The 27,757-nt window shown below is 46.4% G+C and overlaps 1 protein-coding gene across 1 annotated transcript in view; it reads right to left on the reverse strand.

The window, feature by feature from the left end:
* Nucleotides 1–27,757, reverse strand: part of sspo (SCO-spondin) — a 113,196-nt gene that overhangs the window by 41,393 nt on the left and 44,046 nt on the right. Inside the window, exons 36-93 of the mRNA XM_085362593.1 lie at nucleotides 27,293–27,445; nucleotides 26,505–26,642; nucleotides 26,205–26,387; nucleotides 25,969–26,119; nucleotides 24,315–24,474; nucleotides 23,917–23,965; nucleotides 23,150–23,254; nucleotides 22,220–22,347; nucleotides 21,981–22,101; nucleotides 21,771–21,898; nucleotides 21,558–21,699; nucleotides 21,308–21,478; nucleotides 21,042–21,213; nucleotides 20,888–20,951; nucleotides 20,755–20,776; nucleotides 20,325–20,445; nucleotides 19,956–20,169; nucleotides 19,708–19,849; nucleotides 19,434–19,610; nucleotides 19,088–19,276; nucleotides 18,468–18,533; nucleotides 18,228–18,383; nucleotides 17,971–18,129; nucleotides 17,723–17,887; nucleotides 17,445–17,636; nucleotides 17,222–17,344; nucleotides 16,910–17,039; nucleotides 16,429–16,554; nucleotides 15,526–15,611; nucleotides 14,249–14,434; nucleotides 13,983–14,153; nucleotides 13,644–13,899; nucleotides 13,479–13,525; nucleotides 13,185–13,355; nucleotides 12,126–12,274; nucleotides 10,983–11,105; nucleotides 10,805–10,899; nucleotides 10,659–10,708; nucleotides 10,400–10,570; nucleotides 9,971–10,141; nucleotides 8,388–8,467; nucleotides 7,745–7,914; nucleotides 7,582–7,628; nucleotides 7,253–7,453; nucleotides 6,629–6,799; nucleotides 6,320–6,520; nucleotides 6,124–6,214; nucleotides 5,808–6,028; nucleotides 5,577–5,723; nucleotides 5,280–5,446; nucleotides 4,974–5,119; nucleotides 4,106–4,326; nucleotides 3,981–4,016; nucleotides 3,677–3,841; nucleotides 3,282–3,488; nucleotides 3,004–3,171; nucleotides 2,732–2,866; nucleotides 1,614–1,851 (exon numbers count right to left, since the gene is read on the reverse strand). Coding sequence (XP_085218719.1) covers nucleotides 1,614–1,851; nucleotides 2,732–2,866; nucleotides 3,004–3,171; nucleotides 3,282–3,488; nucleotides 3,677–3,841; nucleotides 3,981–4,016; nucleotides 4,106–4,326; nucleotides 4,974–5,119; nucleotides 5,280–5,446; nucleotides 5,577–5,723; nucleotides 5,808–6,028; nucleotides 6,124–6,214; nucleotides 6,320–6,520; nucleotides 6,629–6,799; nucleotides 7,253–7,453; nucleotides 7,582–7,628; nucleotides 7,745–7,914; nucleotides 8,388–8,467; nucleotides 9,971–10,141; nucleotides 10,400–10,570; nucleotides 10,659–10,708; nucleotides 10,805–10,899; nucleotides 10,983–11,105; nucleotides 12,126–12,274; nucleotides 13,185–13,355; nucleotides 13,479–13,525; nucleotides 13,644–13,899; nucleotides 13,983–14,153; nucleotides 14,249–14,434; nucleotides 15,526–15,611; nucleotides 16,429–16,554; nucleotides 16,910–17,039; nucleotides 17,222–17,344; nucleotides 17,445–17,636; nucleotides 17,723–17,887; nucleotides 17,971–18,129; nucleotides 18,228–18,383; nucleotides 18,468–18,533; nucleotides 19,088–19,276; nucleotides 19,434–19,610; nucleotides 19,708–19,849; nucleotides 19,956–20,169; nucleotides 20,325–20,445; nucleotides 20,755–20,776; nucleotides 20,888–20,951; nucleotides 21,042–21,213; nucleotides 21,308–21,478; nucleotides 21,558–21,699; nucleotides 21,771–21,898; nucleotides 21,981–22,101; nucleotides 22,220–22,347; nucleotides 23,150–23,254; nucleotides 23,917–23,965; nucleotides 24,315–24,474; nucleotides 25,969–26,119; nucleotides 26,205–26,387; nucleotides 26,505–26,642; nucleotides 27,293–27,445 — 8,335 coding nt within the window. The remainder of the gene's footprint in view (nucleotides 1–1,613; nucleotides 1,852–2,731; nucleotides 2,867–3,003; nucleotides 3,172–3,281; nucleotides 3,489–3,676; nucleotides 3,842–3,980; nucleotides 4,017–4,105; nucleotides 4,327–4,973; nucleotides 5,120–5,279; nucleotides 5,447–5,576; nucleotides 5,724–5,807; nucleotides 6,029–6,123; nucleotides 6,215–6,319; nucleotides 6,521–6,628; nucleotides 6,800–7,252; nucleotides 7,454–7,581; nucleotides 7,629–7,744; nucleotides 7,915–8,387; nucleotides 8,468–9,970; nucleotides 10,142–10,399; nucleotides 10,571–10,658; nucleotides 10,709–10,804; nucleotides 10,900–10,982; nucleotides 11,106–12,125; nucleotides 12,275–13,184; nucleotides 13,356–13,478; nucleotides 13,526–13,643; nucleotides 13,900–13,982; nucleotides 14,154–14,248; nucleotides 14,435–15,525; nucleotides 15,612–16,428; nucleotides 16,555–16,909; nucleotides 17,040–17,221; nucleotides 17,345–17,444; nucleotides 17,637–17,722; nucleotides 17,888–17,970; nucleotides 18,130–18,227; nucleotides 18,384–18,467; nucleotides 18,534–19,087; nucleotides 19,277–19,433; nucleotides 19,611–19,707; nucleotides 19,850–19,955; nucleotides 20,170–20,324; nucleotides 20,446–20,754; nucleotides 20,777–20,887; nucleotides 20,952–21,041; nucleotides 21,214–21,307; nucleotides 21,479–21,557; nucleotides 21,700–21,770; nucleotides 21,899–21,980; nucleotides 22,102–22,219; nucleotides 22,348–23,149; nucleotides 23,255–23,916; nucleotides 23,966–24,314; nucleotides 24,475–25,968; nucleotides 26,120–26,204; nucleotides 26,388–26,504; nucleotides 26,643–27,292; nucleotides 27,446–27,757) is intronic.

The raw sequence follows: 27,757 nt of genomic DNA on the forward strand, positions 1-27,757 counted from the left end.
AAAGACAGACGACAGAGTTAATCGTCACACTGACTCAGACAACTCGAATCAACTTTATCCTTAATTCAGCAATTACAGAAGACAAACACTGGAGTAGAGATGGACCGATCCCATATTACGTACCGGTATCGGTCCGATACTGACGTAAATTACTGGATCGGATATCGGAGAGAAATAAAAAATGCAATCCGATCCATTAAATATCAAAAAAGCACCTCACAAAACTTGCGACACGGCGTAACTCGGCTCATAACCGTAGCATGTCGGAGCAGTGTGCTCAGTGATAGAGCGGCTGTGTGTATTTGTAGTCTCACTACCAAACCAGCATTTCATCTCTGAAGTGATCCCAGAGAGAAGTAAAGCAAGTGTGTAAGTTCATCTCTGAATGTTTGTAAAGCTTAACAAGCGATATATGGAGCGACTGCCTCTCTCTCTCGCTCTCCTGCTGCTACTTCAATCGTGAAACTGATCAGTGATCAGCTGATCGGCTTTTCTGTCGTGAGTCCGTGTCTCTAGTTTGCTTTTGGCCCACTTTGCTCCAGAAAGAGGAAACCAGCGGCTGAACAACAGCAGCACGTTTAAGCTTGATCAGCTGTTGTTAGAATGTATTTAATATTACTTTCTACTCGAGGATCTTTTTCTACAGCTGACGCTGGTAACTGTGCAGGGGCGGATCTAGCAAAGTGTAGCCAGGGGGGCCGATAGGGCATGAACAGGGAAAAGGGGGCACAAAGACATACTTTTCTTTCTTATTCTCATTTAAAATGTCTAGCTTTCAATAAATAATTATCTGAATCTGACACCCAAAGTTTTAATCTGGTGTAAAATATATAGAAGTCCATTACTGTATATAGTAACTGTTAAGTCTAATATACTAGTAAGCTATGTACTTTTTCCTTTGGGAAGATACCATCTGTGCAGTCTGCAGTTCTGTAGAAGAAAGATGTTGAATCTATTTTATTATTGTAGAAAAATTATTTATTTCTGTGCATTTTTTTTCACACTGCATCAAATTAAAGTTGATTACGTTGATTAAGCATCATGAGGTGGGGGGGGGTGGTTCCCTATTTTTTTTCCTGGGAGTTTGCAAAGTACTCTTTAAAACGCCAGAATAGGGAGGATGGAGCAGGTTTAAGTTTATTAGATTGATCAGTGTTGCTGAACTATGAAATATTTTGTTGTATTTTTTTACATACAGGTGTAACAGAATAGCTTTAGTGTTGTTGTTTTTTTAAACTTGAGTATGAACTTATACAAAAAGCAGCAAGATATTAAAAAAACAGTTTTATTGATTAAAAAACACTATATCGGATTCATATCGGTATCGGCAGAAATCCAAATTTATGATATCGGTATCGGACATAAAAAAGTGGCATCGTGCCATCTCTACACTGGAAACAATATGATAGATTTTCTGATCGTTATGATCTCCGTCTTGTTGTTAAAGAGCGTACCACTTAAAACCTGTTTAAAATCCAGTTTCAGATTTGTAAAAAAAACTTTCCTCCGTCTGGATCCCATTTTAATGTCCAAACACGGACGTGCTCAAACAAGAATTTAACAGTTTACAAAACAAACCATGTCTCCTTCGTCCAGGTCCCAGGAGACCTCACCTGTATCTGGTTCTCTGGCCCTGTCCACAGGAAACACTGCAGGGAGCCCAGCTGGACCAGGAGCTCCAAACACAGGTAGCCTGGCAGCTGTCATTGCTGCAGAGCAGCTGTCCGTCAGAGCAGGTGCAGTTGTTGCAGTCCACCTGATGCGTGCTGCCGGCCACCCAAATCTGCCCCAGTGAGTCCACACAGTCACACTGCCACAGCTGCACACACACCCCGTCCTGCTGCAACTGACCTAAACACACACGTACAAAAGATACGCAAACCACGATTCATGCTAATGAAAAAAAATGAATTCGTTTTAACAAAACAATTCTAGATGCAAATCTCATCACTTGGCAGCAGAATGACGCCTTGCACTGCACAGCTACTCTGAAACATCATCTAAATGAGATGTCATCTTAATGGTCCACAGGGCCATTACAGAATCACCAGTTAAACCTGTTGTTGTTGATTTCTGCCATCATATTTATTGTTGGGGAATTCTCCCAGACTCACTTTAAGATTTTTCCTCGTCTCACTCCTATAATGTCTTTGGAAAAAACTAAATTCTAATACTTGTGTGACGTCGAGCCGGTTAGGTTATTTATCTTTAAAAGATTTAGCCAGTTTTAAACAGTGGAAACAACTCTTACACCTAAATAACCCAACCAAGGTCAATCAAACATCAACAGAATATGACTGGCTGCCTGATAATGCTGTTAAACTGAAGGCCTGTGTTACCTGTTACAGTCCGCTCTGCTTTTGTTTTACCACTGATGAGCCACTCAGTCTGTTCCAATTCAACAGTTTCTAACTGGAGTAAACACCATTTGTAACTGAATTACGTCTCTTAGAAGGTTCTACTGAGAACTGCAGAGAACTTTTACGCTGAGTCAGCTGTGTGCAGATATCTTGGGGGATCCCGTGCACATGTTGGGGATTCAGGACTCTAGGAATTTGTATATTCTCAGAACCCCGAATCCTAAAGAAGGCAGAGGAGTTATAACAAACCCATTTCTAGACGCGAAGCTATTCTCTCAGTGGAGAGCACAGAACAGTTTAGGGGTTAAATCAGTGCCAGGAGAGGAACTTTTCGGACAAAGACACGCACATATGAGGTGTGACTTGTGTACCTTGAGGGCAGCGGCAGCCAGGCTGACATTCGCTGTTGGTCTGGCACTCTATGCCCTGCTGGAGGTCTGAGCAGCGCTGTGGACACTGGCTGGCACACATCACAAACTCTTGGCCTGGTGGGCACCCTCTATCATCTGACAATACACAGACAGCAGTTCCTGAGTTTTGCCATGATGCTATCTGCACAGGCTGAACACACACTCCTGTAGATAAACAGCCATATGCTGGAACAATGAGGAGCCAAACGCAGGACGTGGTAGATCAGACTCACCGCACGGTTTGGTGTTGCAAGGTTTCACTTGGTTCTTCTCTCCTGCACACTTCTTTCCACCATTTTTGGGTGGAGGACTAGAGCAGGAGCGAGTGCGTATCGAGCGTCCGCCGCCGCAACGCTTATCACAGCGCGACCACGGACTCCACCGGGACCAGCCTCCATCAACTACACAACATCGAACACAAACGCAGACCAGTAAGTGAAAAATGAAACTCTCTCTTTGGCTTTTTAAATATTCCTTCACTGAAGAGTTTGAACTGATAATTACAGCTGACCTCTGCAGGGTTTGATGTTACAGAAGCGATGCTCCACGTTTCCTCCGAGGATGTCCTCGCACCACGAGCCGTTTGTTCCGGGGCTCAGGAACGTTCGGATCCTCTGCTGCTGACCCACGCCGCAGGACCGCGAGCAAGCGCTCCACTCTGCCCACTTGGTCCACGAACAGTTCCTTCGCGCACACTCGGCCTCTACACACACCTCGCCTCAAAACAGAAACACAAAACACATAAGCTTGGTTGACGCTTGTATTCATCAAAGCAAGAACCACACACGCAGCTCCTGCAGTCATAACAACTGAGCACTAACTTGTACTTTATATTATAGTTATATAAGGCAACACAAACTGATTTATTAAATAAATAGAGGCAGGCAGACAGTGGGCGTGGTGTACCTGGACACTGGGGCAAGTTGCATGCCTTCTCTTGGTGAGAGCTTCCAGAACAGGCTGGTGTCACACACTGTCGATGGCGGGACTTCAGGGCCGGGCTGAGAGCGTCGGTGCAGGTCTTTGTGCAAGGACTCCACGGCGACCAGGGAGAGAACCCAGAGTCCTCCTCTGAGGAGATGGAAACGGAAAGATGATGAAATACAGAGAGGATATTTAAGATAAGAAAAGCCTAAACAGCATGCACAAATACAAGAAAATGGCAACCAAAGGAACAGAGTCAAATGAGTGCACAGAAAAGTGAACCTACCCGGTGTGGCTGGTTCTTCTGTTGGAACAACAGTAGCTGGAGGGGAAAAGCAGCTTTTCATGAATCTGACCTTCATCCCTGAAATACACATATTACACGTGTTCTACAGAATCTCTCCAAAGTACCTGGACAGTCAGGGGCCTGGCAGTAGGTCGTTTCCCTCCGTGGCCCCTGGCAGTCTCTCCCTCCACGGGCCGGGGCGGGCTGTGTGCAACCTCTAGAGCGGGTTTTGAGCCCCAAACCACCGCAGGATAGTGAGCAAGGGCTCCAGGGGCCCCAGGAAGACAAAGCACCGTGTACAGGACAGTGCTCCAGAGAACAGTTCCACCTGCCGTGCACACACTCGCTACGGGGAACAAAAGGGGTAGACTGGTGGTGATTTTCCATATAACAGCAGTTTTACACTGTTTTATACGTATGACACAGTTGGCATCGCTCCCACTGTGTCACAACAACAAATGTTTTCCATTTCTTACTCAGTACAGGATTGTAGCTGCGCACCAGTTCAGGTTGTAGCTGTACACTGTGGTAGATGTTCTCAAAGTGGGACCGGTGGACTGTGGACAGGCCAGTTTGACACTGGAAGTCTTTATTACAGGGCCACAGTGCTGGAATGCATCCATCCTGTGCTTTGGCGTTATCTTTGCTAATAAGAAGAAAGGCCTGCCCTGAAGAATGGGCTGTCTGGATATCAGCAGGTTTGTATAAAACCAGCATCAACTGTTCAGAATTAATGACTCAGTCAGATCTGAATGAGGCCATAAAATTTTGCTCTCAACTCAGTCCATCTCAAATGACAACGGTGTCATTCCTGTGATAACGGCTTTGCAGTGATTTCCATGGATACTTCGACGTGTCCACGGTGCAGCCCACCTCTCCCACTTTGATAGCTGCCCCCACCTGAACGGGATGTCACGACTACTTTGGAAGTAGTTATTTAAAATATGTTTTTTTTTTAAAATTGTAATATTATTCCCAAAGTTCTCTGCTTACCAGGCGCTGCAGTCATGGACAAACGTATCTCCAGACTGGAGCTCCATATCCTCTGAGATGTTATGAAACAGCAGGGATGCGACTGGTGTCACAGAGACGCTCTGCAGAGAGGCCAGCAGCTCTTTATCCACCAGACATGGACACTCCTGAAACACACCAAACACAAACACCCTCTAAAGAGAAGAAACTGCATCAGTTTGAAATGATCTTCTCAGTGGTGCATCACAGCCTGGTTCATGCTCTTCATTTTCTGTGCTGCACTTTTAAAACGTCACATGTCTACTACTGAAGTTACTCTGAACCCACCGACAAGCAGAGTCCACGGTGCTGGTAGGTGTGCACGGGACAGTGGCAGCCTTCCTCGCAGCCGTCAGCGTAGCATCCCTCCCTGCCGCTGACCTGAGCGCAGCTGAAAGGACAACCTTCTCCTCGTTCACACTCCCTGTACAGCCTGCCAGGAGGGCAGCCCACCTCTGCAGAGCGACATGAAGCCCACGCAGCAACAGCAGTTAAAGACACTAATTAAACAGTCCTCCAACTGGAGCAGTGTAAATATAACTTTGCAGCATGGCTACAAATACTGCACAGGAAGCAGACGCTCACCGAGGCAGACGTGGGTGTTGCAGATCTTGCTCTGACGACCGCTGCACGCTGGAAGGCTGCAGAGACGAGAGCGGTACTGCTGCCCTCCACCGCAGCTGACCGAGCACTCGGACCACTGAGACCACGGCAACCACGGGCCCACTGACTCTGGAGACACAATACAGACAGACATCACACATGTAACAATGCAGATGGTAGTGTAAAAAACCTAGATGAGCCCGTCATGACTACCTGTGCACAGGTGCGTGTTGCAGTCTCTCTGCTGCTCAGCATCACCCAGGCAGCCTCTTCCGCCACTCTGCGGAGACGGATTATCACACAGGCGCCTTCTGAACTTGACTCCACCGCCACATGAAAGAGAGCATTCAGTCCAGGCTCCCCATTGGCTCCAGCCACCGTCGACATGGCAGCCGGGGACAGACTGACACTGCAGAACGCCAGCCTCACACGAGCTGAGATTAGGTCGGGAAAAAACATTATGTGGCATTTTTTTTTGCTATTCGAACATTAAGAGTGAATTAAACCAAAATAAGAATCAGCTGCTTACCAGTTTTTGCAGTCACTGATAATTTTCTCTCCTGGATTTGCAAACAGCCAATCAGATCCACCGGGCCATAGCCACGATGCATTGCTTGAATCTGCACAAAAATAGACCGATCAGAGCAAATGATCACACTGAGTGGAGTAAAATGTTCACAGTCTAACACGCTGATATTTACAAGTTAGCAAAATTAGGATCAAACCATTAGCAGAGCTGTCGTGGTATTTGCAGCGACACTCCTGTCTCACCACACACACTCCGTCCTGCAGCACCGTGTCACCAGGACAACCACAGGTCGCGTTACACTCGGGGGAGTCCAAGCACTCTGTGTCACCATGGAGATCTGAACAGGAGCGAGGACAGGGCTTCCCACAAGGCCATTCTTCCTGGCCTCCACCACAGTCTGAGAACAAGGTTTGAATAGAATTACCATCCACATCGTTTTTTAAAAGTGGAACAGTGTTTATGCAGTTCTACGGTCAAAGTGAATGAAACCCACAGCTATGCTAACCTGAGCAGATGGTGAGATTTTCACTGCAAGGGCGGCTCTGCCTCCCCTCTCCCAGACACGGCAGACCGCCGAATCTAGCAGGAGGACTGTTACACTCTCTGGTCCGAGTCGACGATCCTGTGCATCCATCACACTCTGACCACATGGACCAGGGACTCCACGAGCCATGAACTAAAGACACAGTACGGCAATGAGAAGAAGAAGAGGTACAACTACTCTGATGTAACTGAGAATCTGTAGCTGGAACCAGAAAACCAAAAAGAAAACCGACACAAATTAAAATATTAATATTTGAAAATATTTGAAACGGTCGAGGCTATAAGTAAGAGACAAATGCACAGTGATTAACAACAGTAGCAAAACAAAACTGTAATATCTCAGTGAGAGAGAAAAGTGCAATAACAGTAGGTCATTTTTCAGCATGACACAGAAATCTGTATAAATGCTATAAAATCAAAAATCCTAGCTGACTTCCATCTTGAGTTACTGCATTCACAAGATTTTCAGAAAACGTGACCTCTGACCTCTGACCTTCAGCCCAAAGGCAAGTAGTTTCAGCCACACGCATCCAGAACATTTACAAACTGTGCGAATGTGTCTTTCCATGAGACATTATCATCTCACCTGGACAGAAAGTAACGACAGGGCAGGGCTGCCTGTGGATCTGAACTCCAACCCCACTGTGCAGTTCCTGCTCACCAGAGCACGGCTCTCCTCCGGCCTCTGGCTCAGGACAGCTGCAGCTTCTGTATCGGGTCACCGACTCTGCTCCACAGGTCCTGGAGCAGGGGGTCCACTCCGACCACTCACACCAGCCACCTGACACTAAATTGGATGTAACAACTATCTGTGCTATTTTATACCCACTACAAGACATAGCCATTGTCTACATCGTCCTACATATTAACACTATTAAGATGATCTGACTGAAACTGAAAGCTGGCTTTACTTACCTGGACAAGGGTTTCGAGTACAGTTGAATTTCCCACCTTCGCAGGTGCTAAAGAACAAAGGAACAGAAGGATCTTCAGGTTTCCTTTCTAACTGGTTATCTTTGTGTATCCTAATGTGTTTTACATGTGTTACGTGTGCTTCTTGTGTTTGTATAATTCTGACCAGTTGTTGCATCCATCAATGGCTTCAATGGTGTCTCCAGGTTCCAGTCGTCGTCCGGTGTTAAGGTCCAGGCAGGGACAATCTTCCTTCTCTAAACAGACGGTCCCATTAGCAGACATGACTTTTCCCTCTGTACAGTAGCATCCTGGCTCACAGTGCCACTCACAGTGCTGAGAGAGGGGGGGGGGGGGGGGGAATTAGGACTTTTATTAATCCCCAGTAATGAGTGTGAGAATAAGCACATCCACGTCTGACATAAGTCAGAAAAGGGTGGATGTCCACTCTGTGGAACCAGATCAAAGTGGGAGGCTGACAGGTGGATTGGTACCAGTCTGTTAAGGACTTAGTTATCAGTACAATACTGTGGGTAGTGGCTGAAAGGATAAGACTGTAGATACAAGTGGCAGAATGTTTTTTTTCAAAGGCTTAAACAGGAGGAGAACTTTCATGAGGCAGTTCCCACCATGACCCAGGGCATGGTTGATAAATTATTTCACCTCAGCATCACCCTGGAAAACCTGGAGGAGGTGCTGAGGAGAGGGAGGACTGAGCTTGTTTTGATGACACCCTCCAGAACCTGGTTGTGGATAAGAAGCATGAAATACATCGAGTGACAGACAGGAGTCACACTAGTGATACTCACAGTAAGGTCATCACAGGAGCGAGGGCAGGATGGCCCACAGCTGCTGAACACTGTTCCTGGGACCTGGGAACATGGTGCCACTGAAAACACAAGCATACAGGACTTTGGGTTACTTACATAACCCTGGTTCTCAGAGTAGCATGATTGAGATGGCTAATATAGGAAGCATCTCCCTGCGTATTCCTTAGAGGGATGTGTCTCATGCACGACCACGCTGGGCTGATCCAATCACACTTGAGTTTGCATTACTTCGCAGTTATTATTTAAGATAAGGACCTCGTCGCCCTTTGACCCAACAAGGTGGGCTGTGAGACATCTCACTCTGAGAACACACGACTTAAAGTTCTCCTAGAGAAACACTTTTGTGTTTATGATGAAGCCTTAGTATGGTAAGATGCTTCAAGGACAACAGATCCTTGTGTTGTAGTTTCTTGGTCTGACCAAATTAGAATTAGCCAGTGGTCTAAATACGTAGCTAAACAAATGCCTTGCTATGACCACTTTGGTGCAACGTACAAAAGCTCTGAGGGCTCAGAGGCGGGCCGCCAAAGGACGTGACACACGCTCTGAAAATCAAACCTCCTCCTGAATTTGTATCTTCTGAGATATTTACTCCACCAAAAGAGCTAACATAGGGCAAAGTCAAAAGTGGGAGGAGGTTATCATGTGCAACACACTTAGGAATGTAGCATGTGGGCTGATGAATGGGGACCATGCAGCTTTTTCACCTGTGGGAACGAAGGAGATTGCCAGGGTAGCATCTTCTTTCTGACCTGCTGACCGACAGGCTACAAGAACTGTCCCAGTGGAGCTGCTGTGGAGTTCGGTCATTCCATGGCCAGCCCACCCTCCCCTCCTGGCCTGGTGGGCTTACGGGGGCTGGCCGGGGCTTGATTTGTTTGGGAATTTTGAACTAAATACATATTCTATCTATGCTGGGAACAGGTGCTGGTGCACACCAGGAACCGTTCATTGTTAGGCTCGGCAGCCTCAGCGTAGAGGATGAAGATTTCTCTGGGGTCTGACCTCATTGTCATCCTCATCCAGTGCCCACATAAACCAACGCCTTCAATCGTGAGCTGGGCATGTTCTAGCCTTAGGCAACACAAGTAAACCTGGTGTGTGTTTCTACTCAGTATATCTCAGGAGGACTGTCTGTGTTAGCTTGTATGCTAACTACAGCAAAGAAGATGTCGGCTGATGTGCATAATCGTAAAAAGAAACCATCTCAGCGTACAGCTAAGTGGTAGAACACCACGGTGCATGGCGAAGACTCAAGGTCAGGATGAAGCCAAGTAACAATGACAGACAAGTTAGCGTTAGCACTCATATCTATGGACAGCTATAATAGCTAGCCTATATTGCAGGTCAAGATATGCTTGAAGCACAAAGAGGCGTTTGAACAATGCCTGCGTCGCAGCCACTTAATGGTACGTGGCTCTGCCCGACATGGTCGTTGCGATCAGCAGACAGGCCAATCCCATAGTGAGCCACTGAGGAATGACAACCCTCAGTAATACAGAATCTACCGCGCTGTACTCAGTGTAGTTAGCAGACAGCACATGCTAGTAATACAAACGCACCTGGACAGTGCTCGGTGTTACAGGATGTGACTTTACTTCCCAGCCCCTCACAGTAATTCCCCTCCCCCTCTGGACTGGGACTGTCACAATTTCTCCTTCTGCTTCGGACCCCCCCACCACAAGACTTGGTACACTCCGTCCAATGACTCCACTGACCCCAGCCACCATCACCTGGAAAAAGCCAACGCATCACATTAAAAAACATGAAGAGAGCAAATAAAGGTTAGTAAGCTGAGCAGATCAACATAAATACAAGAACCCCTTCAAAACTTTAAAGTGCCAGTGTGGACACTTTACTGTGAGTTTACTGCATCCTACTGTACGACAGGGAGGCGTCACTTTCCTAGTAACTGATTCAAAGCCAGACAAATTAAACTTCACGTTTGCTCAGACTATTAGTCAATGCACAGGGACAGAAAAGTAACCCACGGTCACACGGGGCGATGATGCAGACTTGGTCCTCATGGTGAGGGCCCGTACAAGGCAGGCCACTGCCAGAGGGCCGGGGGCTGGAGCAGAACCGGTACCGAGACTGAAGGCCTGCTCCACAAGACACCGAACAATGACCCCAGGGAGTCCATGCTGACCACTGGCCATCAACTGTTTGGTTTGTGCGGTAAAATCAGGCAAAATCAGTGTAAATCACGTTATAAAAGACGAAAGACATCATCGCACTGTAAATACATACCATTGCAGCTAAAACGGGAACAGGTCACCAGCCTTCCTCCTTCACAGGTACTGAAATATTTGACACACATTTGTGTTTAATCCACTTTATATCTCCACAGTTTGTCACGGCTCATATATCTGCTGAAGCAAGCCAGCTTTACTTACCAGTTACTGCAGTCTAAGGGCACGGTGTCTCCCGGGTTGTACTGCTCTCCGCCTACATCACAGCGACAGTCAGACTCGCTCACACACACACCGTCCTGGGAACGTAGGAGCCCGTGAGCAAAGAGGTCGTACCCAAACCATCTGTTTATGTGTGTGTGTATTCCTGTCACCCATTCACCTGCTGGACAGTCCCTTGTGGACACCGGCATCCCGGAGTACAGTTCCTGCTGAGATCCAATGTGAGGTCCATGCACGACACTGCTCCCATCATACACTGCATCCACTCCTGGCCCGGAGGACACTTCTTCCCTTCATCTAGCACAGCAACAGAGTCAGAGAAAAGACCAGTAAAAACCCCTACAGCATAACCAAAAACACCAGTTTGAAGGGATGAAAAGTGGGTGAAACGGTGAGCGTATGAATTAGAATGTAACTGTCATAATATCTGAGTTTTAACACAACAGCCATGGAAATTCAACCCATGAGCGATGTGACTCAGGGCTCTGTTACCAAACTGTATCAGCACCAACAGATAAAAGGAAACGCCATACAGTGCCACGACACAGTATTTAGCCCTTTCTGATGTCTCAGATGTTGCATATTTGTGACAAATAATTCAGAACGATTTTAAAGTTAGGCAAAGATCTCCTGAGTAAATACGAAACGGACGCCTTGGCAGCTGGGTTTGGATGGCTCTGAAATAATCATTTAAATACTGCATTTTCTATTTCCTCTGGTATGTCCAATACTGAATGAAATTTAAACATTTAAGTGTCACAAATATGCAAAAAATTAAGAAATGAAGAAGAGGTTAAATGCTTTTGCACTGTGTGCCATGCTGCCATACTAGACATAAGTTACAATAAAGTTTAAACAAGTCATCAGATTGTAGCAACTCAAATCACACGAGTCACAAACTCGAGAAACACCTGCAAGTGACTCGTGCTAACTCTGTGGGTTTGTTGTGGGAAGTGGACCTCGCTCGGTTCTTGTGAGAAGTAGCTGCAGAAAGGTGAACGATGTCAGCAGTAGTGACTTCTGCTTGTGAATAAACAAAGACCAAACAAAGTGTGCAAATAGGCTGAGACTGTAGGATTGTAGCTACTCAGAGTGAGTCTAACCATGACTGTGTGATGTAATGGAAAGAGCGTCCTGAGCAGCTGCATCACTGTCTGTATGGTAAATGCACTGTATCGGATCTCAAGGGAGAGTGAGAACAGCTGAGAAGATCACCGGAGCCTCTCTTCCTCCATCACAGACACTTGTTGCAGCCGCTGCATCTACACAGACACCAGCGTTGTGTTATTATTATGATGTAGGCTGTTCCTGTGTTACCACAAGGCTGCAGGTTGCAGGTGCTGAACTGCTGCGTGGTGCCGTGAATCCGTATGGGTCCGCGGGTTCGAGTCCTGTATCCTCCTCCACACGTCACTGAACACTCTGACCATGGACTCCACGGCTCCTTTAAACCTTCAGACGAATCACAGCTTAAAGTTTTTCATCTTAAAAGGTTTCATTTCAGTTTTTTTTTCAAATTTTAGAACATATACATTATTGGTCAAAAGTTTCAGAACACCACAATTTTTCCAGCTTTTTATTGAAAATGATGCAGTTTGATGTCTGATTGCACTGTGAAATGAAAGCATGGATCCTGCATGTTGATCCATCAGTCAATGATACCTTCTTCCAGTCTTCAGTAGTCCAGTGGCAGTGTTTCATGGCCCAGGCAAGCCTCTTTGTCTTATTCTGATGTCTGGCTTTCTTGCTGCAACTCGTCCTGTCAAACCTGCAGCTCAAAGTCTTCTCTTTCTTACTACGACCACTATTAAGCTGCTTGAAACTTGTCCTCTGGCTCACTCGTGTCTTTGTCTGCAGATCTCTTCCTGTCAGCTTCTGAGCCTTTGATGCTGAAGGAAACTGGACTCACTGACATCTTGACTTTCTTTGCAGTCTCTCTGTAGCACAGACCTGCATTTATAAGTGTTATGTTGGTCTGTCTCTCTTCCATTGTTAATCACCGTTTTCTTGCCATTTCTGTAGCAACACTCTACTTTCTGCAGTACAATACTGTTCAGCTGATGCTGCTCAGCTTTCAAGGCCTGCTCAGCCTCCACTGCTGCAGAGCAGCTTTAAACTGTTAACCATGCTGTGTTCCCTGAAAAAGGCCTCTTTGTATAATTTTAACTTGTATGTTATTTTCCAGTTTTGGGTAACCTTACCTTTTTCTTTTACCTCTGGCAGTTCAACACTTACCTTTGTAGCATTTCAAGCTGTTCATTGGACTTGGATGACTTGAATTGTAATGAATAACTGAAAAATCGGGCTGTTCTAAACCTTTTGACCACTAGTGTATATTTTCTTCTAATTCAGTCGTTCTCACCGAAGCAGGGCTCAATGCTGCAGGTATCAATCCCAACCCTGTCTCCTTTGCAGGGACGACCACCGAACGCAGGAGGAGGATCGGTTCCTGAACGATACCTCCTCCTCACACCAACGTCACACGTCCGGCTGCAGGCACTCCACTGTGTCCAGCTGCTCCAGCCACAGTCCACTGAGAAACACAGACGCACACACGAGAGACGACAAAGGAAAATAAAGTGGCAGACACAAACCATTAAGCAAGAAAACACAGAGACAGAGGGAGACAGCAACAGCACGTTTCTTTTTCACTCACCGGGGCAGGGAGCTGTCCCACACTGCATTTCTCCATCGGTGCATGTGCTGTTTGACACACAGTGTAAGGACAAGTGATTTCACACATAGATTACTGTATTTATGGAAGGTTAGAGCTACAGTTTGATCTTCCTCTTTAATGCGATGCACGAGTAAAGAGAGGTACCAGTTATTACAGGCATCAACAGGCAGGGTGGCGCCAGCTGGGTACATCTCCCCCTGGTGGTAACACGGGCACTGTGCCAGGGGCACGCAGCTGCTGTTGAGCAGGTAGAAGCCTGGGGCGCAGTAGCAGCCGTCGTAACAGGTGGTGGCACACTGTACCTCTGTGGAGGTCATGTCCAAGCACACCCGTGGACACGCGCCCCCTTGAGCCTCGCACTCTCGTACCGTCATATACGTCATGCCCTCTGGACACACGCCTGCGAGGACAGGAGTGCAACAAGACTTGTACGTGATATTCAGCGGACGGGGTGGCGAAACGTAACAGGGACAAACACGGTACCTGAGCAGGGCTGAGAGTTGCAGTCGCGTGTCTGAATGTGAGGCCCAGAACAGCTTTTACCTCCATGCTGTGGTGTGGGGGAATTACACAACCGCTCTCTTGTCTGGACACCAGAGTCACACCTGGACGAACACTGAGACCAGGCCGACCAGGCTGACCAGCCACCGGGCACTAGAAGAACACATCAGCTTTACGGCCTTTCATTTTTCTCTTTTTCCAGGAATGATGCCATCTATCCTGTCTTTGTGTGTCTACATGTGTCATACCCGGGCAGTGCTCAGTGTTGCACGGCTCCTGCTCCTCACTGTCTCCATCGCAGGCGGGCTGCGTGTGGTTAAACGGCGTGCAGCTGCGGAATCGTCGCCTCACCCCCACATCATCTACGTGGTTGAAACACGTTTTACTGCACTCTGACCAGCCGGTCCACTTACTCCATGTCCCACCTGGTAGCGCTGCACAACAAGAGGAGGGAAAGTAATGTAATGGACTCATTCAGTGCTTTCCACTGCACCTGAGTAGAGGTCACTTTCTATCACAGCCACACTATGATGGATGCATCACAGAGCAGCCTGGGGTTACTAAGTTGCCCAAGGACATTTGCATGCAGACTGGAGCAGCCAGGGATTAAAAGCATCAACTTTCCAATTAGTAGATGACCTGCACTCCCTCCTGAGCTGCAGGATTACATCACCTTTAGCATTGTGTTGCTCAAACTTTGTACATGTAGCACAGAACAGATTTACACACGTGTGGACAGAACAGCGATGCTTGATTTGAACTCGTCTAACTTACACAAGAACAACTTAAACTTCTGTGCAAAAGAAATTTGAGCTCTTAGCTGTATTCTCTCATAAAAACCCAAAACACAACAATAATCACCGTAACATGCTGTGTGTCGGATGTGTCAATAGATCAATATTTATTTCTATTGCACATTTAAAAAGGACAGTGTTCAGCAAAGTGCTTCACACAAGGCAGCAAAGCGGATTACAACAAATAGCAACAAAAACAGTTGTAAACCAGTTACAGTTACAGTGACAGCACAACTGCAGACTGGGAGGAAGTCCAAACTAATTCAAAAGCTGGATGGAACAGGTGAGTTTTTAAGCGTGATTTAAATGATTGAATGGATTCTGACATGCGCACATCGATTGGAAGATGATTCCAGAGTTTAGGTGCAGCAATTGCAAACGCTCGGTGCCTCCAGTCTTTCGTCGGGGCCTTGGTTGCAGTAAGATCAGTTGGTTAGAGGATCTGAGCGCTCTGTTGGGGCTATGCACGTCGAGAAGGTCTGTTAGGTAACTGGGCGCCAAGGTATTTAAAATGTTAAAAGTATACAGAAGGATTTTAAACACGATACGGTATTTAACAGGGAGCCAGTGTAGATTGCCTAGAACTGGGGTGATGTGCTCATGCCTTCTGGTGCCAGTTAAGAGGCGTGCTGTGGCATTTTGAACTAACTGAAAAACGCTGGAGGAGGCCCATGTACAGAGAATTGCAATAGTCTAGTCTAGAAGTAGTAAAGGCTGTGAGTGTAATATACCAGGGAAGCATGTGCTGGAGCAGCTCTGAGCCTCAGACGAGTCTCCTGGACAGGGCTGACCTCTGACTGCTCCTGCTGGAAGAGACCTGAGGACACAGAGCATAATCACTCCTCACAATCTATTTAAAGTATGCGAGGAAACAAACATCCAAACAGTAAGTGATACAGAAATGATAAATTATACATATAAGCATTTACAACCAACAAACTGAACACTGGTAATATGTTTCACATCAGAAATATACAGTATGATCCCAGAAGCAGGCGGTTAGTGTTACACAGTGTCGAAACATGAAAGGAAGGCTTTTTAATCAGAGGACAGCATCAAGTCAGTTAAACTTGTGGGCCATTGATGTGTCAGGTAAGTAGCAGAGGGGTTGTTGTTTCAGCTGCTTTGCTGTGATAATGAAACCAACAACTCCTCCAAACAGGAGTGGTTTCCCTCCTGATCTTTGTTGACTGATTTTTCAGTGGCTTTGTGCTCAGAGAGGATCAGTGTCACCACTGGTGGCGTGAGGGAAACCTTCATGAAGTTAGCCTGGAGGTTGACGTCCTTTAGTGGGCCCTGTGCTCACTGCCCAACACTTCGTAACCCGACATAGATCATCAGAATCGGCGCCCTGTGCTTTTCAGCTTCACCTTCTTCATTGTTTGCTGACTGTAACATCGTTCAGCGTGATCAGTTTGGTGGTGGGTCAGTGAACGATATCCACAGAGGGACACACAGACGTCTACATGCTAGCAAACGGCCATTAAGTACCAGGATGCTTGGACCCACTGTTAGTGGATCCTGGGTTCCTCCTGGTGCTCAGCGATGCCCGTCCTCATGAGGCAAGAGTTTGCAGGCAGGTCCTGGGACAGACTGAGCTGCTTTAAAGCATATATTAAACTAAACAAGCTTACCTGTAACGTTGTTGTAGCCCCAGACCACAGGTTACATCACAAGGTGACCATGACGACCAGGCTGACCAGTGACAGGTTGCAACACAGCTGGATCTGTCACATGTCACTTGCCCATCTCTGCACTTACTGTAAGAATAAGCAATTTGATCGAGAATACATAAAGTATTTTTAAACATGAGCTAAAAAGGTTGATTATTAATCAGTTTGTTTGTTGTTGCATTTATAGGTGGCTGAAAATTAGCTGCGGCTAACTGTGTATTGCTGTACACTGTCCCTGTTAAAAATAAATAAAACAATCAGATGTGAGCAATTCCTCACAAACCAGTGCAAACGATGCTGCCAGTGCTGCTCATTATGATTCTCACTATTTTATTACAAACACAAACAAATCCATAATTCAACAGAAACCTGAATTTGGACTGATGTGTTTATTTAGTATCATCTTTTGTTCCAGGCACAAAGAGCTGAGCGTGGGTCTTACCACGTGGTACACTGGTCCCTGGGGACCACCTGTCCCGGATGCAGTGTTTGGCCATCCCAGTGACAGACGCACTGGCTCGAATTCACACATCGTCCCTGTTGAAGGTACAGCCCGTAGGGACAACGGCAGCCTGGAGAAAGACATCATTCATGCCTTAATCACTGTGTCAGCTACATTTGGATAAATCTTGCACAATAACACATAATTAATGTTCAGAACCTCTGTGCTCAAAGGCTAGAAGACCACTGAAATTTCTTTGCGCACTGTGCAAAGCCAACGCTGGCCTCGAGTCAAATCTACTGTGCATCCTACCCGAAACGCACTCAGCAGTGCAGTTTCTGTCCAGGCTGAGATGTGAGCAAGTAGGAGGACAGGGATCGACTCTCCCGGCCTGACAGTCTTCCTCTGTTACCACCACCATGCCACGGACACAACCTGTCATTTAAATAACAGTGCAGACATTTCAAATGCTTTTATTGTTTCAAGCAGGTGATCAGAAGATCCGGTCATTTCAGGCTGGTTGCATCTCAATGACCTGTCTGTGTGTCCGTGTCTTTGGTGCAGGGCTGGCTGTTGCAGCTCTGGCTCTGCCTGGTCATCCCCTCGCAGTCCCGTCCACCGTTCTTAGGGGGCGGCGTCGAGCAGGTCCGGTTCCTCTGCCTGACTCCTCCTCCACAGCGGGCGTCACATTCCGACCACTCTGTCCACTCTGACCAGTGACCATTAACTACAACAGGAGAAAGGCTGCCGTTGCATTAACTATTACTGGATAATAGGCAAACACGCATCTCATTATGGAGGTCGAAGGCAGACCTGGACACGCTTGAGGAAAGCAGGCTCGACTGTCAAATGGATCCCCGCTACAAGCTCCTCCGGGCAGAGCTTCCCTTAACATGTCCCTCTGCCGGAACAAGGAGCCAAGACCACATGACACACTGCAGGCGCTCCACGCTGTCCACGGGGACATGACGCAGTCCACTGGAAGAAAGGAGACCAGAGGGAACCTTAAAAATATTCACTGTTGGGTCACATCACCACTGTAAGGTGCACGTGTGGCCTACCACAGTCTTTTTCATCAGATCCATCTACGCAGTCCTTCTGCAGATCACACCTGCGGTCCAGGTGAACACACTCCCCACTGTCACAGGAGAACTGCTTGGGAGAGCACGGGCTGGGCACCGTGGGCCGCTGCGGAGTCACCGCCGGCCTGGCTGTGGTGCCTGACACAGTCGATAAAAATGAAAAACATTTAGTGAATGTGGATGTATAACTCCTCCAACTCTAAATCCATGGTGTTTGTAAAGTTACTCATGCGCACCACAGTGCTGCTCGTCTGACCCGTCCAAACAGTGCCGTATCCCATCGCACACTTGTGCTGAGTCGACACAACCAAACGATCCGCACGCAAACTGGCCCTGCACGCAAATCACTCTGGGTGAGCCGGTATCACGCGGGCTGGTGGTGATCACTGGGGCTGGCAGTCAGTAGAGCACAGAGGTTACAGTCTCTTGTAAAGAGACGCGGTTTTAGCATAAATGCTAACAGCATAGCTTCCAACCTTTTGTGGATCGAAGACCGGGCGTACCGGAGTCGAACCGCGTGCTGAGATGCAGCCCAGGATGACCTGCAGTGACCTCTGAGGTTAAATGTAGTTCAAGTTCAAATTTATTTATATAGATATAAAAACAACAAGTTTTGACCAAAGTACTGTACAATAAAATGGACAAAGCAGAAGACATAAAAGAAAAATAGAACAGTGTTTTAGAAGAGAATAAAAAGAATAATGGTAACAAACTCATGATGAAGCAAAAGCCAGAGAATAAAAATGGGTCTTTAGACGGATTTTAAAAGTATCCAGTGTTGGGCAGGATCTGATATGCAATGGCAATGTTACAGCAAACGCCCGGTCTCCTCTGTGTTCTAGTCTGGACCTTGGGACAACCAAAAGCATTTGGTCTGCAGACCTCAAGGATCTTGGGGGAGAATACGAGGTTAGGAGATCAGCTAGTTCATGCAATGTCTTAAAAACAAGCGTTAAGATCTTAGAGTCAATTCGAAAGCTGAATTTGGAAAAGATTTAATTCTCGATTCCTCTCACTTCTCTCCTACATTACCTGCAGGATCTCATCCACTGCTGCATCATCGGTCACACAGCAGCACATGTAGACTCGCACTTACCAGCAGTTGTGATCTTCTGTGATCGAGTAGGTTCTGTGACTCCTGATGTTGGCACTCCAGGAAGTCCGCCCTGAGACCTGGTGGTATGTAGGCCTGGGGCACCTGTTGTGTGGTCACCATGGATACCTGGTCTCCCTGTAGAGCTGGTCTGGTTTTGCAGACCTGGAAAGCCTCTTGTTGGAGCTGTACCTAAAAACGATGAAGAAAATAAAACCACATGAGCTAAACTGACAATGAGAAATGAGAAAGTGAAAGTGAGCGTGGGTGCAGGAAGGGCCTTCACAGTTTTTTGTTTACTGCTGATTTTTGAAAGCGAAAGAGAGCAGAAAATCAAAGCTGTCCGTACCACAGCCGATCTCATCAGAATGATCCTTGCAGTCTGGTCGACCATCACAGAGCAAAGACACAGAGATGCACTCGTCACTGTGCTGGCAGAAAAACTGACCAGGTTCACAGCGCTGCACTGTCACTTTCCCACCACCAGAGGGAGATGTTGTCACACTGCTGGGGGTCACCAGCTCATCTGCAAAAGCAGAAGAAGAGAAACAGTATAACCTGGTAAGAGAAGGTTGTACAGCCAACATTAGGAATAATTATCATAATTTGGTTTATGCCCTGACCTCCTCGGCAGCCGAGGATCTCCACGCGCAGGTAAAACGTGTGCCTGTACTCTGCAGGCATGATGCGCACGTAGCGAGCTCTGACCAGCCGACCGAGCCAGCGGGTCACGGGGGTCCTGCCCACCATCCGTACCTCAAACACCTGCACAGCAACAGAGAAGACACTTTATTACATATAAAAATATGTAATCATGTTTTACAGTGCTGAAATTATAATTAATGGTACTGTTTAAATGTGTTAAGTATACCTTAGCGGGGCCATCGGGCTTCCCATTCTCAGTAAAGTCTGTGAAAAGGCTGCTGTGCAGGGCAAACGCCAGGCGGTATTTGGTGAGGGAACCCCACATTCGCTCAGTGCCCTGTGTCACCACGCCTGACACCCACATGGGCTCCAAGAAATCCACCTGAAAATACGGCTGAGGGTCTGTAGGTAACGGGCTCCAACCGGGCTCCATCACCTGGCTGTGAGCACAAAAGATGGTATGACACGGAGATGACCTCTCTTTTGTCATCTCCCCTTCAAGCGTTAACAAGAACTTGAAAGTTTACTTAAGACCCAATGTGCTAACACTGAAAGACAGAAGTTTGATCTGTTTCAGGCTTGACAAGCATCTCACATGTTTGGGACTATATTCAGCCGCCCGGCATCGGCAGGGTTGTTCTCCCGATGGGAGGACGAGGTGAGCTGACCGTAATGGATTCTCCCATCCTCCAGTCCAAGCGGAGAGGAGCAGATACCTGTGATTGTGATAAAACCACGACAGACCCAGTGATGTTTGCATGCTTTGCAGCATCTTTATTAATGGTTGCTGTACACTTAAACACCTCGGCTGCAGCTCACATACCAACAACAACCAATGACAACAGCGCAGCCTTTTACAGTGCCGAGGCGTGATTGCAGATGCTGTGCAGGTGCCTCTATCTCACCTGCAGCAGCATCGCAGGCCCCGCCCCGCCTCGCCACAGTGATATATGATGATCCTTACAGTCATTCAGCCTTCATAAGAAATGAAGAAAAACAATCACACAGCTGAAAACAAACCTCACCGTGATATCCCGGGCCACCGTCCTGCAGAGACAAGATCAGAGTATGAAGCACTGTTTCTGTTCATGCTGTACGTATTTTAACATCTCAAATCCAAATGCAAATAATGGGACTTAAATGAATGCACTGGCTTACAGCAGGATGTGTGACAGCAGCCATAGATGGAGTCCTCAGCGGGGCAGGCGGGGGTGTGTACGGCCTGCACAGTAGTGATCGTATTGAAGAGGAATTAAAAACAACTGCAATGCTTCTACGTTAAACAAAAAAGATCCGCGTCCTCGTGTCTTACTGGGCGGTAATGTTGTCATGAGGGTGGCATCCACTTTCATCCTCTCCTCTGGGACAGTGGGGATTTCCATCACAACGCTTCCATGCCTCAATGCAGCCCCCTGGTGGGGGGCAGGAGAACTGACCAGCAGGGCAGCTACGTGGACTGGTGGCTGTAGTGGAAGGCTGCGTACCTGCACACAGTGAGTAGTTGTGCTCAGTAAGAATGTCTATGTTTATTCTAAAATATTAAAGAGCAAACTATGAGCTGTGGTGTGGACAGCTCACCACAGTGGGTCTCGTCCGAACTGTCCCCGCAATCATTGACGCCATCGCAGACTACGCCCAGAGGACCTGCTGGCACGCAGCGACCGTTCTCACATTGGAACTCTTTCTCTCTGCAGCCACCTGCTGGGGAGACTGGTGAGGGAGGACTGGGTGATGTTAACCAGCGAGAACCTGGTGATGAAAGTAAAGCCTGCATTTTAGAATCACACACACAAACCCAGTATGTAAGACCAGCATCCTTTCCACCAACCATCGCCACAGCCCATGATCTCAAGGCGAAGATAGATGCCATTCTGGAAGTCATGGGGCAAGAGGCGGACAAACTGAGCCGACACGATCCTGTCCAGTCTGCTCTCCGTCACTCCTCGATCATCGTGATTACCGAGAAAAACCTGGGAGGAGAACAATCACTAAGAAAAATAATAAAGCCTTTAAAGTAAAGCGCTTTGGTTTGCTGCTGCACCTTGGCTCTGGGTGGGGCATCAGTGACCAGCTCCTTGTGAGTGTACCACTGATTTCCATCCCGGCTGAACTGGAGGAAGAAGCTGGACACAAATGTGCCAAACACACCTCCACCCTGGGTCAACACACCTGTAGGATAGCACAGCGACGAAACTAAGTGCACAAAACACTGAAGCAGCATGTACTGCATGTAAACTGTGTGCCTGTTTACCAGTGATGTTGTATGGCTTTAGCAGGTCTATCTGTATGTAGGGACTCTGTGTGTTGCCGGTGTAGCTGTCAGGCCTCCGCTGTGGTAGGTCCTTATACTCCTCTGGTTCTGGACTCCAGCCCTGCAGGAAGAATTTTAAGATAAATAGCTAAATAGCATCATTTGTCATTTATGAGAAGTCTAAGGAAAAAAGAGGATGATGGTGGACATGCTCAGGGGTCTGATTATGTGTGGAGTACCTGGAGGTCACTGTGAGGGTCCCACGCATGCAGACGAGCTGCATCAGGGGGGTGACCGGCCTGCTGTGAAGAGGCACTGAAACTTGAGGCAGGAAGAGACTGGACACCCAGGGGAGACCAGCATTCCTCTAAACAGGAACAAGGATAAACAAAGTTTGCATGATTTAAAACAGATGCACCTCAGATTATAAAGACTTCACCGACTTGTTCGTGAGATTGTCCAGGTATAACAATGTAAGCTTATAGTTTCCATTAAAGTTTATGGGTTACAACTGTGTAGCAATATATTTCTATACAGTTGAGCCAATGACATGAGCGATAGCAGCAGTGATCATGCAGAAGCAGACACCTGTTTCTGGTGTGATTCAACAAAGCGCTTAGTTTTCCTCTTCATAACACCTGTGCTGTGGGGGATAAATGCTATTTAAGTACTGTCAGGGTTAGAGGCAGGCGATGGCTGCTAGAGCAGTGCCATACTGCAGATTTGGTATGGATGCAATACAGAAAAACAGCGATACCAATAATGATACTGATACTTTTAACTTATAAAGGCATCTTATGTAGGGAAGTGCTCCAGTTTTGTTGACTGAGGCTCGTTACAAAGGTATGTGTCTGCTTGCTAACCAGTGTAGCTTTAGCTGATAACTTAGCATCAATTGCTTCTGACTCCAAAGCAGTAACATGGGAAAAATCTGTCGGCTTAAACGTTTCATTTTTATTTCAGGTCACACATACTGTTGGTACTGAGTTTGCAAAAGCGAACATGTTTGTCTTCTAAGAGGTGTAAATGTCTCATGGGTGCCCTCAGCTGAGCCTCTGGGTGAACTGCAGACCATTTCTGAGCAACATTAATAAAAGTAAACTGGCTCTCCTGGATCGTCTCAGGATCAACCTTTAAATATCTAACAACAGGTAGAGGAAGGCACCTACCTCCAGGAGGAAGAGGGTATGTGGGAATCAGGGGTGTAGTGACCTGTGCTGGCTTGGAGGTCACAGTGACAGGACCAATTGTTGTAAGTATTGTGTCATTTTCACCTAGCAGGTGTAGAATACAAACAGTGGTAAGAGAATATTCATTAACACAAGATTGTCTACCATAAACAAGAGACAGTCGTCTAAGTAATGCAATTTTATTGCTGGCCAGATGTTCACTTACAGGTCCATTCAGCAGATGATGTTTCTACAAGGGTCCCAACTTCATCTTAATGTCATTTTTTTAAGTAATGCATGGCCATTATTTGTTACCAGTCCAATTATAGCACTTACCCAGAATGCAACACTATAAACTAACAAATTGGTTGATTCTGCACAGAGCACTCGTTCACTTTTTAACTCCATATAAATTAAAAAATAAAATCTGTGGGATGATTTTCTGACTCATAAACTGCTGCACCGTCTTCGTCACGTTTCTTAAACAGATCTTTAAAAATCATTTTTACAACATTTCTGTGCTGTCGATCGTGTCAGGAGTGACGTTTTTTTTCTAATAAAAAGAAATAAAAATAATGCTCTCTCTCCAAACACCACAAGTGAGATTACGGCGTCTAACATTTATCATTATTAGTCCCTACGTCATCTGACATTTGGATGCTACATTAGTGAGTATGGAGGGCAGTTCCTCGTGTTTAAGTTCAACCACCATTAAAGTGGAAAGAACTTAATCAGCGTAAACAGGAGAACAACTGTTCAGATTTTACCTTGGCAGTAGCAACACCTGTCTCCCTCTCCAGGCACCAGACTTTGGCCCTGCACAAACAAAAAGCATTCATCTCGAGTTGCCACGACGCACAGCTACGTGGAGGCAAGAAAAGGTTGCAGAGGCAGGAGATGACTACAAGTGTTTCCATGGAATAAGATACAAACACACATTTACACACAGTCACATACACAAATGTGCCAATGTCCATTATAGTTCCACAAAACATGGACACAAACTTAAGAAGAACATTGGTTACACTAATCAGTAAAGTCTGTAGACGACACTAAAGTGGCGACAGGTGAACAACATTTAAAACATAACAATAAGACTAATGTGGAAATATTTTTAGTAGCTTTTGCCAACAAAAATGAACAACAGCCACACACATCCTCTCACCTGAGGGCAGCCAGTGGCAGCGTATGGACAGTAGGGGGAGCACTGCACTGTGAGGTTGGGAAGACAGCGGCATAGCTGACACTGGTCTGACCGCCATCTGTCGCCCACTGTGTGGGACTGACCGTGATACTCACACTCCTCACAGGGGGCTGTCTGACACCTGCATGCACACACACAGACACACACGCCGACAGTGGGATTGTAATACAGACACAAAGACAGACATTTTCTTTCAAAGAAACCCAGCAGAGACGTTGGTGGATGGACATCATGATTCGATCATGTTTTTAACCTCAAAGCCAGAGCTGATAGAAAATACTTCCTCACAGCAGGGGAGAAATGCTTGGCACACGGTTGGATTCCCATATATAGGGAGACATTTCCATTCTTGGATCAGGGTGCACAATATTTTAGCTGCTACTTTTATAACGCTCACTGAAGGAAACGGTTTCCAGGGCCTAATCCGTGGATCGACTTCCTTCGAGGCGTGGACGTCTATCAGCAGAGAATGTACCTTCACCTATCAGCAGAGAATGTCCCTTAGTCTGTAACACAGTCAAATATATTCTCAAGTAATATTCAAGCATGCCATTCAGCGTGTTAGTACGAGCTCGGGAGCAGCTTGGGAGAACAAGAAAACAGAGACTGCTTCAGATTGTCTTCCCAAATTGACTCAACTTTATTCACAAGTACAACAGTTTATATAGAGGGTAAAATTCATGAGACAGCAGATTTATCAGTTTAAACCAGTACAGACCAAGATAAGGGAGCGTCTTCCTGCCCTTGGGTGAAGAAGCATCCTTTGTGTAGTTTATTAGTTCAGCTACAATTGTGATTATCTCAGCGACATATTTTCAAGGCACAAAACAAAGAGTTCTTTCATTAGTGAAATCTGAAACAAACCATTTGGCCTCAACAGGCGTCTAAAAGATTAAGAAACTAATGTAGCTGAGGGAGTGATCTCTGTGGTATTTCAACCTTGTACCAGCCTGTGATTCTCACACATCAATTCTTGGGTCAAAGAGAAAAATAACTAAAACAAAGGGGCCTTATTGAATGACAGAGTTTTCCTGTATAATGTCACTATAAAACAATATCCAGTAAATGCTACCATGGTACTAAAATACCTAACACTCACGACCTGCACCTGTTCCAATGTGGCAGCACATTACAGAGTAACTGACACATTATTCCCACATTAATCATCTTTTCTTACTTGGACATAATCATGAACAGCTGGTGGATTGCTGCACTCTGCCAACACTAAGAAGTGAGCACACCGGACAGAAAAGCAAACACTGGACTTTCATCCTTGACGCCCGTTTTTTGAACTTTGAAAAGGTTACATGTATCTAGCTGATTGGTGGATGACCTCATGAGCTACACACGCAGTCTAGTAAACTAAATACATTTTTTGACTACTTTTTGGGCATTAAGTGGTGATTAGTGCAGTTCAAAACCTCTTCATCAAAATATTTATAATGCTTGATAGCACATCTGCTGAGCTCACGTTGAAGAATGATGAATTCTCACAGAGGCGCACGTCAGACGATTGCAATCCCATGGAGAGTGACCATGTTTGGAAAAGGTCCGAGTGCTGAAAGTCTTGAAAAAGTACACAGTTTCTAACCAATGAAAGCAGGAGGAGACTTACCGGCGAGCCTTCCTGTAAATTCCTCTGCACGTCCTACCATCTCCATGTTTGGGGGGGTTGTTTGGGCTGCGGAAGGACCACTGAACGCTCTGCACACCACACGGCCCCAAGCACTCTCCCCACTCAGACCATGATGACCATCCACAGTGGACTACAAGTGTGACAAAACAGATTCCTCAGACTTCACAGCAGTCTGTGTGTACACGTCAGCTGTGGATTTGACTACAGCGACTCACTGGAGCAGTCAGGGTTGGGCTGACACCTCTGTGGCCTTCCTGTCTCGCACACACAAACCTCACAGTCCACTTTGATCTGCTGGCCCGGCCAGTAGCGCACACCCGCCACCTCACACACACACTCCTCTGGTGACACACACTGCTGTGTGTGGCTCATCACCTGCCCCTCTGGGCACCAGCATCCTGAAAGTATTGATACGTTAGAGCGAAAAAAGCTTGTGACTGAAATCTAAACTGGTGAAGAAGCCACATTTTATTTATCACACAGGACATTCCACACGTGTCCTGGGATGCACCGACCTGAGAAGCAGGGTGCGCTGGGATCACAGGTGGACTCACTGCTGATGTGGGCACAGGACAGTGGGCAGGGAGCACAGCTGTGTCTAACCAAGCCTGTGGGACAGCTGGTGTTGTCACATCCATCATTCAGACATGGTTCTACAGTGAGGCACAGAGACAGAGCAGGAAGTCCTACTGTAAGAAAAGCTGTGTAACTAAATGAAAAGTGTCGAAAATTCTCGTATGTTATCTGTTTCGTTATGCAGGTTAAAGTAACGAGGGTAAACACCCTGGTATAAAAAAAGGGAAAGACAAAAATGAATACAGGAAATCTCCTCATTTTAGAACTGGACGTGGTACCGTTTTTCTTTCCTTTTTACCAATTTATCTCTTATTGTCCTTAGCTTTCCCTCATTTACTACCAGTTCATGGCATTTAAGTATTTATAAGTCTGAGCTGACCATGAGTCTTATTGTGAAAGTCTGGACTCTGATTACTTCCTTTCTGGTTTAAATAGCCCAGATTTGGATATAAAGCAACCACCATCATCAGCAATAAAAACAACTTCCATCAACACTCGAGAAGATCTACGTTTTTTATACTTGGAATATTTATTCATATTTATATACGGGATTTTTGGAGTTCCAAAAATATTGATTTTAAATTTTACATTTTACATGTTTGCGAAGCTCTCTGAGAGCACAAGCCATCTCTGGGCAGTAATTACTTTTATAATAAGTAATAAAACCATCGTAAACAAAATACTTGACTTTTGCTCAATAAAACATTCATCTTTACAAACTGCTTACTGGTCTCCATGGACAGATTAGATGGTCCTGGGAGCTGGGAACAGTCCTGTCCTCCATAGAGAGGAGGTGTGCATGCTCTGTTTCTGACCTGAACTCCACCACAACCACTGGAACAGTTTGACCAGCTCCCCCACGGCAGCCATCGACCATCAACTGTAGAGAAGATGGTGAATGGTAAATGGACCGGTTCTTATATAGCGTTTTTCTACTCTATCTGAGCACTCAAAGCACTTTATACAACTAATTCATTCACCCAATCACACCCATTCACACAAGCATGTTTTCTAAGTTGTTAAGTGCTTACTATCTAACATTCATACACATTCACACTCTGATGGATGCATCGGAGAGCATCTTGCCCAAGGATATTTGACATGCAGAGCGGAGGAGCCTGGGATCGAACCACCAACCTTCCGGTTAGTCGCTGAACCAGAACAGAAGACAAGTCAGACTTTTTGACATGTG

The sequence above is a fragment of the Diplotaxodon limnothrissa genome, linkage group LG9 (assembly GCF_057381915.1).
Source record: "Diplotaxodon limnothrissa isolate DT_005_m linkage group LG9, D_limnothrissa_male_GT1.1, whole genome shotgun sequence".
Classification (NCBI taxonomy): Eukaryota; Metazoa; Chordata; class Actinopteri; order Cichliformes; family Cichlidae; genus Diplotaxodon; species Diplotaxodon limnothrissa.